The sequence below is a fragment of the Gadus chalcogrammus genome, chromosome 15 (genome assembly GCF_026213295.1).
Source record: "Gadus chalcogrammus isolate NIFS_2021 chromosome 15, NIFS_Gcha_1.0, whole genome shotgun sequence".
In the NCBI taxonomy this organism is placed as follows: Eukaryota; Metazoa; Chordata; class Actinopteri; order Gadiformes; family Gadidae; genus Gadus; species Gadus chalcogrammus.
This window is the reverse complement of record NC_079426.1, coordinates 9,463,330-9,472,938: the sequence shown is the minus strand read 5'-3', so window position 1 is coordinate 9,472,938 and position 9,609 is coordinate 9,463,330. Positions and strand designations below refer to the sequence as shown.

Below are 9,609 nucleotides of genomic sequence, written 5' to 3'. Positions count from 1 at the left end.
ACAAACTCTCGGTAACTGACAGTTGGAACAGTGTGATTATCGAGGAATGGAGGAAAAAGAAATGAGACTCAACTTCCTGAGAACTGATGCACATGTGACCGCTCACTAGCAGGGGTCACTGAGCTTAATTGCTAAGCAGCTGCACATCATGGATGATCATGACTCACTCTTTTTCCCTGTCTCTTCTCAGTGTTTCCTCCATCCATTATCTCTGTCTTTTCTCCCTCTTTCCTCTATCCATTACTCCTGTCTGCTTGGGTAATGACCACCCTTGATCAAACAATTTTGAGACAAGCGAATATGCATTCTCGCAATTATCCAACTCACATGCTCAAACATTTTGTAAGCTATTTGAATAACATAATTAATGTCTCTCTCTCTCTCTCCCCCTCCCTCTCTCTCTCTCTCTCTCTCTCTCTCTCTCTCTCTCTCTCTCTCTCTCTCTCTCTCTCTCTCTCCCCTTTCCCTCTCCCTCTCTCTCTCTCCCCCTCTCTCCCTCCCTCAGAGTTTCTGGGTTGTGTGACGCCATCGAGCCGCCGCCATGGCTCTGGTCCAGGCCCGGCCCGTGTCCGTGAGTGACCACCCCGCGTCCAGCGGTCTCGACAGCAGTCTCCAGCAGCTGTGCCGGCCCCTGCCGTCGCAGCCCTCCACCGGCCCCTGCTCCGCGCCCCCCCTGCCCTGCGGGGACCCCTCCTCCGTCGCGGGCGCCATGGGCTCCGTCAGCAGCCTGATCTCCGGCCGCTCCTACCAGGAGAGGCACTGCCGGGCGGCCAACGAGTACGCCGCCAAGACCCGGCGCTCCACCCCGGCCACCAGCTGCTTCCGGGTGCAGGACAACGGCACCCTGCGCAGCGGCAGCTCCCTGGAGCAGCTGCTGGTCATCAGCAACAAGCAGAACCACCACCAGTACCAGAACCACAACCACAACCACAACCACCACCAGCCCCAGCTCCAACCCCAGATCAAGGCCTCCGTGCTGCCGCCGCCGCTGCCCACCAAGAAGCACCCGCGGCTGGGTAGCGCCGGGGGCGGGACGGCGGTGGGCGTGGCGGCGGCTAACAGCAGCAATAACGGTGGTGGTAGCGGCGGTGGCGGCGGTGCTAACGGGAACTATAAAGACGGTTTAGAGGAGGTTGTGGTGGGGGACTGGAACCACAACCTGGTGCTGGCCCCGCTGAGCCCCTGCAGTGACTCTGAGGAGACGAGGGACAACAGGGCCCTGAATGGAAACATAGGGGGCCCTCCGCCCAAACTCATCCCAGTGTCGGGGCAGCTGGAGAAGGTGAGTCACAGACTGTCGACACCTCTTCTTTTTTTATATCTGCAGCAGTGTCGAGCACATTTCACAACATGAAGGGCAATTCAACTCACACGCCTTTGCTTTAGACTTGAATACATAGAGACCCGGCTGTTTACTTTCACTGCGCTACTTGTAGCCCCTGCGCTGTAGTTAACCTTGATCTCACTCAGCACACGTTGTTTGTTCCCCCACTGGGATCACATCAAAGCACCTGCCCGTCCTTGTGGTTCTATTGTGAAGTATCAACAGTGCCTTTGCCTTGGCTTCAGAAATGACATGAAAAGCGCAAGAGGCAAAAAAAAGAAAAGGCAATTGTTTGAAATAGATGCATTTGGCTGAATGAATGCCATGTCAGCCCTGCTGGCTAATCACGTCCACATTACCAACGAATGTTTCTCAACGTTTTCCCGTGAAGTCAATGGAGAAATGTTCCTCATCAACCCCACATGCGTTTCAAATCGAATGTTTACAATGGGGCCCAGCCCTTTCTGCCGTCGTGAGGAGATGAGAAGAGATGATGTCTTCTACACACAGCGGTGTGAGCTCAACACTCTCTAGCTAAAAGAGGCGCTGCGCTATAACTGACCGTGACCTCTGACCTCCTGGCGGTGAGGGCGGCAGAACTTTTGTCCCCTTGAATCAATCACGCTTTTTTATTATCACATTACCATCTAAATGTGAACAGTACAGAAAGGTCTGCCTCGGTTATTACACCCCAAGGTCATGTACCTCATTGGATGGTAATGATTGATGCCGTACCATGATTCTTCACTTTATCTACTGCTTAACCCTTAGCTGTATCCACTTCAACTCTGTTAAGGCGTGCTTGTGTGTGCGTGAGTGCATGCGTGCTCGGGTGCGTGTGCGTTTCTGCCGACGGGTTTTACCCCAGATTGAGTCAGCTGTCTAATTGGCTATTTATTCCCATCGATCTACGATGGGAAGCTAAATCACCTGGCCTTACGCAGCCAAGGGAGAGAGATCATTTAGCAGTAGCTCACCTCGCCCGCTCCTCATCATCAATGTCAGAGCTCACTTGCGTCTGGTGACAAGTCCAATGAGCCATGGGGAAAGTCATTAAGAAAAAGCCCTATCTGTCTGTCTTTGTGTGTCTATCTGTCTCTCTCTTTTCCTTCTTTCTTTACTTCTCTGGCTCTCTCCTTCTCCCTCTCTTTATCACTCATTGTTCTTGTGCTACCTTGCTCTCTCTCCTTTTGTCTCACTCTCTCTGTCTCTCCCCTTCTGCGTCTCTGTTTCTCTATCTTTCTGTATTGTTTACTTCTTTATATGAGTATCTGGTTGTCTGTCTCGCGGTCTCTCTTTCATTCTTTATCTTCTCCCCTTGCTCTGGCCTTCTCTCTCCTTCTCTTTCTCTCGTGCTCCATTGTCTTTCTTTACTACCCCCTCATTTACTTTTCCTCTTCATTCTCCGCCTTTGTTCTCTTTCACACCATACTTTTTTTTTTCCAACATTCCCTTCTCAATCTCTCCCTGACTTATCTCTCTCTCTTTCTCCCTCTCATTTGCTCTCTGTCACACGGATACTCTCACACACACACACACCCATCCTCTGTCCCTTCCGTGCTCGATTGCCCTTATCTCCCCAATGCTGCGTAAAATCATTAAGAAAACCGCTCAATGAGAGTCATGACTATCAATTAAACCTAATTTAAATATCCTCGCCCGCGGGTTGACCTGCCGTGTTATCGCTGATCCTCTGCTAATTACTTTCACACATGGCGTCGTTCATTAGCACTGCTTGGCTACAACGAGTCGCTGTTGACATCTGCTCTTCTCCTTTCTCTCCCCCCGTCTCTGATTCTGGCAGAACATGGAGAAGGTGCTTATCCGCCCGACGGCGTTCAAACCTGTTATCCCCAAGAACCGCCACTCGGTGCAGTACCTCTCCCCGCGGCCAGGGGGCGCCAGCCTGTCCGAGAGCCAGGGGAGCCTCAACCTCCTGCTGCCTCTCGGCGGATCCAACGTCATCAACGCCAACGCCAACGCCAACGGCGGCAGTGCCGCGTCCGTGACCTCGGAGGAGAAGCGAGACTCGTACGGCGGCGGCGGCGGCGGGAATGGCGGCGGCGGCGGCGGGCGCAACGCACGCAGCAGCCAGTCCTGCTCCATGTCGGACTCGGGCCGCAACTCCCTGTCCAGCCTCCCCACCCACAGCAGCACGGGCTGCAGCCTGGCCCCCAGCGAGGGCTCTAGCAGCGGGTCGGCCACGGGGGGGCTGGGGGGCGGTCAGCTGGAGGCGGTGCCCAGCCTGGGCCGGACGGCCGCCACCGCCACAGCCTGCGGCAGTACCGGCGCCGCCGGCACCAACGCCATTGGGGGCGGGAACAGCCACGGCCACAGCAACTCGGACAGCGGGCGGTCCTCGTCCGGCAAGAGCTCGGGCTCGGGGTCGCTGAGCGGGCGCGGCCAGCCCCTCTCGGACAGCGGGTCGTGCAGCCACTCGCCACCCCTGGTGGAGGGCTACGAGGGCGTGGTGCGCGAGCTGGAGGACAAGCTGAGGGAGAGGGACCTGGAGCTGCTGCAGCTCCGCGAGAACCTGGACGAGAACGAGGCGGCCATATGCCAGGTAAGGGGACGCTGCTGGCGATGATGGGATCAGTGGTTCTCAAGGCGCGAAGCCTGGAATCGTGTTGAGGTTCGATCCCAATTCACCCCTTCGCCCAAACCCTCATCCCTACCCCTCACTTTTGCACGTTCATGCGCAGGGTAGGGGTGTCCCAATTGTCATTTTTAATGAGGGGTAGGGTGAAAGGGTTAGGGTTAAGTGTTTGGGTGAATCGGGATTGGGCCTTAAGCAGATTGAGTCACCTCCTTTGAAGACCTGGAGTGTTTCATTTGTTATGAAGTGGTATTCATTTAGACTCATTATATTAACACTATTTGTTATGAAGAGCATACTGCATGCTGCCTGACCCCTGACCTCTGGACCCCCCCCCCCCCCCCCCCCCCCGGCAGGTGTACGAGGAGAAGCAGCGGCGTTGTGAGCGGGACATGGAGGAGCTGAGGCTGAGCTGCTCAGCCAAGATGAAGCAGGCCTCCCAGAAGGCCCAGAGAGCCCAGCAGGTGCTGCAGCTGCAGGTAACTCACACGTTACTATGGAGCTGTGCCAGGATAAAACTGTTCAAAAGAGGGTTGCTAAACCCCCTAGCGCACTCACCACTTAGGCCATACACCTGACAACACCCAGGATCTTGTTTAACTTGCCCTTGCCTCTCTCGTTCAACCCACTTTCCCCGGCTGACTCCTCTGTCCATAAAGGCATTTAAAGCCCGTTAAAATAATGACTTGTGTTGCTGGTGAGCGTAGTGTAGGGTATGGTACGTATTTATCGCTCGATAATACATTTAAGGCCTACACTTAAGGTTAGTTATTTCACTCCTGTGGTGGAGCAATGTGAGACACAGAGGTTATTATGGTCTGTCAGGTCTATAGTATGCACAGTTCAAAATGCATTTTCCTAATATTTTTGTGTTTCTGGCAAGTAAACATTTGCTAGATGATACGGTTAAGGCAGTTCAGTTAATGGCTCCCCTGCAGTTTTAAAATGCTGTTGTAATTTATTTAGTTCCTACTAAATATATTTTATATATTTTTTATTCTTTAAAAAAAATATATATATCATAAAATGTTTACACATCAATACACCACAGCTTAACACTGGTCCTTGCTGCTGTGTGGTCTCAGGTGTTCCAGCTGCAGCAGGAGAAGAAGAAGCTGCAGGAGGACTTCTCGGCTCTGCTGCAGGACAGAGAGAGCCTGGAGAGGAGGTGTGCCAGCATCCAGAGGGAGCAGACCCAGCTGGGCCCGCGCCTTGAGGAGACCAAGTGGGAGGTGGGTGGTGGGCATGGTTTAGACACTGTACATCACAGCCCCTGTTCTCTGAGGGTGTCACCATGATCCGTGGGAAAATAAATATAACACTATGTGTTGTTTGGAAATGTTGTCATTCTCGAAGAATAGGGTAATTCCTTTTTAGGTGTACTTGATACCGATGTGTATCCATCAATAATACATGGTTTCGCATTCAAACACAATGTGAGCGAGGATTTTAAATGAAGAGACTTTGAATTAAACTTCCAGTATGGTATCGGTATCTCTAACCTCAACACCAGAGGTCTAAACTGATCCAACCTAATCCACAGTGAAGAGTGTATGCACTAGGTGTGATCCAGTCAGTGAACCTCCCCCCTCGGCCCCTCTGCCCCGCTCTCCCCCCCCCCCCCAGGTGTGTCAGAAGTCGGGGGAGATCAGCCTGCTGAAGCAGCAGCTGAAGGAGCTCCAGTCGGAGCTGAGCCAGAAGGCGGGGGACATCGTGGTGCTGAAGGCCCAGCTCCGCGAGGCCCGCTCGGAGCAGCAGTCCAGCCAGATGCGCTCCCAGGAGGCCCAGGCCGCCGTGCGCACGCGCAACCTGGAGCTGGAGGTCTGCGAGAACGAGCTGCAGCGGCGCAAGAGCGAGGCCGAGCTGCTCCGCGAGAAGATGGGCCGCCTGGAGGACGAGATGGCCCGCCTCTGCGACGCCCTGACCAATCACAGCGGACCCCAAGGCATGAAGGGCCAATCGGGCGGGAGCATGTCCCTGCAGCAGTACGGCGGTGGCGGCGGCGGTGGCGGCGGCAGCAGGGGCGGCCCGGGGCGGGGGGGGCCCAGCCCCTCGATGTACCGCGAGGTGGACGACAGCCGCCTGGCGTGGGGCGGGGAGAGCGACGAGTCCAAGGCTCACAGGCAGAACGCCGAGACGGTGCTCGGGCTGAGGCAACAGGTACGGGACCACCGGCCTGCTCTCTGTGCGTCTATCTGTCGTCATGGTTTTGGTTCTGATCACAGTGTCTTAGTTGGTCTACGGGGGTTCGACTCCCTGGTTGAAAGGTTGTGGGTTTGATGCCCATTGTCCCCCGGCCCACCCTGTAGGCGTCCTGGAGCGTGTGACGTGTGTATGAAGTCGCTATGGATGAAAGCGACGGAATGATCATCCCTACTTACCTGACTAAGCAGATGTTCTTTGAGTGCCTGTTCTGGACGGAAAGCTATAGGAATACACTGACAGTGAGGCATTTAACAGATCCATCCAGATCAAGTTATCGGTGTGTTCCTGCTTCTCCATTTCAGAGGAAAAAGTGTGTGTGTGTGTGTGTGTGTGTGTGTGTGTGTGTGTGTGTGTGTGTGTGTGTGTGTGTGTGTGTGTGTGTGTGTGTGTGTGTGTGTGTGTGTGTGTGTGTGTGTGTGTGTGTGTGTGTGTGTGTGTGTGTCAACTTAGTACTTAACTGTGTAGCAACTGCATTAGCTGCTATCATTGCTGTGACACGGGGAATTGGTTAGCCTAGCGATTGTTGTACTTGCACTTGGTTCTATGAACATCCTTTCTGTACCGACAGCGATATATTGATGCACTTCTTGTGACAAATGTACTTATTTTAAGTCGCTTTGGATAAAAGCGTCTGCTAAATGCCCTAAATGTAAATGTAAATGTTAACCGGTACGAGGCAGGGTGTTTAACGTGAGGTCCCTCTTGTCCAGGTGGAGAGGCTGAAGGGGGAGCTGCTGTATGAGAGGAGGACCGGGGAGGAGCAGCTGTCGGGCTTTGAGGATGAGAGGAGGGTGTGGCAGGAGGAGAAGGAGAAGGTGATCCGCTACCAGAAGCAGCTGCAGCAGAACTACATCCAGATGTACCGGAGGAACCGGGACCTGGAGCGGGCCATGAGGGAGCTGAGCCTGGAGCTGGAGGGCCGTGGCGCCGGCCGCTACGAGCACCACAACGGCAGCAGCGACATCCACTTCGAGGAGATCACCGCCACCGAGATATAAACCCACCCCCCTCCCCCCCTCCCAGTAAGACCCTCCTACTCGGGATGCCAAGCAGTCCACAGCACCAGCACTCCTATAATCAAGGACCTCCAATGTGAACCGAGGATAGGACCCAATCACAGATGTTTCCACCTCGACCCCCACCACCAACGAACCCACCGCCATAGAAGTGACACCCGTTCAGGCTGAAAGGGTGTCACTTCCTTGGGGCATCCGTTCAGGCTGGGTCCTTGCTCCCTCTTCCCCACTGGAACCAGAACTCACTGGCTGGAGGCAGCATCCGATGGGGACCGAGAGAGTTCCACCTCCACTAACTTTGGATTACCAGATACTACGATGAAAACGTTTTTGTCCCCTCCAGAGCTCACGATATGGGTCCTGGGTCCTTTAAACCCGATACCAGCAGCACAGGATCTCTTCACCAAGCCAAGAGAATAGCATGATATTTTTGTTGTTTTTGGAACATAATACAAATCAGGGTATTTAAAACAGCAGTAGCAAAAAAACTAAAAAGAAAGTGACCATAGACTTGCACACAAATGATCAGGACTTCTCGAGGTAGCACACAAGGCTAATAAACAGTTAGCCTCTAGCACATGCTTGGCTAGCTGGTAGCATCACGCGGACAGCCATGACCATGTGGTCAACATTAGCATCGTTGTCCCTGTCGTGGTTCGTCGACAAGACGGCTGTAGGCTACACCACTAGACTTATAAAAGGGAAAACCAACACCAAATATGCAATATCTTGTTATATATTCATACTATTTTCAGTTCACCTGTTTGTGTCAAGCCTCAAGGCCCAGTGGAAACCTTTAAATATAAATCAAGGAAACAGTTCAAAGGACTGGTTCTTGAAGAAGTCTCGTCGCTGCAGTGAGTGTTTCCAATGGAATGTATTTGGGACTTCAGTCACTCCAGAGAAATGCAGTTAAACAAGTGGTCACCACCGACAACAGAAAAACAGAATTCAGTTGTTTTGCACAAATGTCATTTTTTCGGCTTACTTACGTGACTTCCTTCCTTTTTTTTATGGCTAAAAGAGACGTCTAGAAGCCTGCCGTGACCACATTTGACTTTGGCCCTGGGTTTTGCTTACACTCAGACCTTCTGTTCTGTCATTTGTTGAACCGCCGTGAAGACAGAAACCAAATGTTCACACTACGTCCGACCCGATCCAGACCACCAACAGTTAACCACTATCGCACTCGGCCCGCATGTCAAAAACTCATACTGCAAAGTGGTCGCTTTTTTTGTATAAACATTTACATTTTTCAAATATGTGTGTGGGGGGGCTGGGGGGGGGGGGGGGGGGGGAGCATGGTTGGTATTAACCCAGTTCAACTAGAACCCCCTCTGTCTCTCAGTACCTCTCTCTCTCTTTATAACTCTCCATCCTCCTCTCTGTCTAACTCTCCCCCCCCCCCCCTCTTGTTCCCACATTCTCCTCTCTTCCGGTCTGCTTATCTCTCCTCCCTACTAAACACTCATAAGGAGTGGAGGTCATTGCACAGGAGTTTAGTTCCATCTTCAAGTTCAGTGCAACTCAAACCTTCCTTTTTGCAGCAGAGAAAAAAAAAACAGGATGTAAACATTGGCCACATGACATCATGGGCATGCCTGTGACCCCCCCACCCGCATGCCTGTGAGCCCCCCACCCCCTTCCATCCTTCTCAGTGCTGTTTATTTTGCACTTGTTAGGGACAAACACCAAATAGCACTCTCCTCAGACCTCGACCATGACTATGACCGTAGCGTTGACTGACTGATGTACAGCGGTAGAAACAGTGGCATGACTGCATGCTCTGTGTGCGTTTCTTTCCACAACTAGGAGAAAGCTGTTTGGTCTCTCTTGAAATGACACGCTAGGACTTGGCTTAGTAGTAGCTGTTATGATTGCTACTCCTGTTATTATCTATTGGACAAGGTTTCATCCGGGCAACAGCTTAACCAATGGGAATCACGTTAGCAGTTAGAATCTGTAGACTTGGGAGAACGAGAGCATATGCAGGGCTGTGTCCAACACTGAGAACGGCACGTATTGATATAAAAGAAAAATTATTGATTGATATATATATATATATATATATAAAACACAACTGTTATCTTTTATTTTACAAATGCAGAGTCTATATCAACAAAATAATAGAGAAATATAAAATCTATATAATAAAGATGATGATGTATATATTTTCTTATAATAAGCACCTAAAGATATTTTGTCAGTGGGTTTAATACGCAGAATATAAAGACTTCTATATCGATATCACATGGTCTGATTTATCAATGGATCAGGGTGAAATGGAAGAGGACATCTTAGCAGAATGTTTACAATATACTGAGAGTGACATGATTACACCAAGTCTCGTCAAATCAGGGAAGACTTTTTTGGTGATCATAACCTTGATCTTGACCCTATGATTGATCAGTAAACTGTCTTCCCTCCATTTCGACCAATCTTTGTTTGATTTCCACGCATCACTCAAT

The 9,609-nt window shown here is 51.7% G+C and overlaps 1 protein-coding gene across 2 annotated transcripts in view; it reads left to right on the top strand.

Moving 5' to 3' along the window:
* Positions 1-8,424, top strand: part of LOC130404746 (leucine zipper putative tumor suppressor 2 homolog) — a 45,321-nt gene extending 36,897 nt beyond the window's left edge. For both annotated transcript variants that reach the window (XM_056609635.1, XM_056609632.1), the window contains 6 exons: positions 506-1,282; positions 3,129-3,887; positions 4,277-4,399; positions 5,006-5,152; positions 5,547-6,080; positions 6,836-8,424. In XM_056609635.1, the coding sequence (XP_056465610.1) occupies positions 542-1,282; positions 3,129-3,887; positions 4,277-4,399; positions 5,006-5,152; positions 5,547-6,080; positions 6,836-7,123 (2,592 nt within the window). In that variant the 5' untranslated portion in view covers positions 506-541 and the 3' untranslated portion in view covers positions 7,124-8,424. The remainder of the gene's footprint in view (positions 1-505; positions 1,283-3,128; positions 3,888-4,276; positions 4,400-5,005; positions 5,153-5,546; positions 6,081-6,835) is intronic.
* Positions 8,425-9,609: the final 1,185 nt, after the last annotated feature.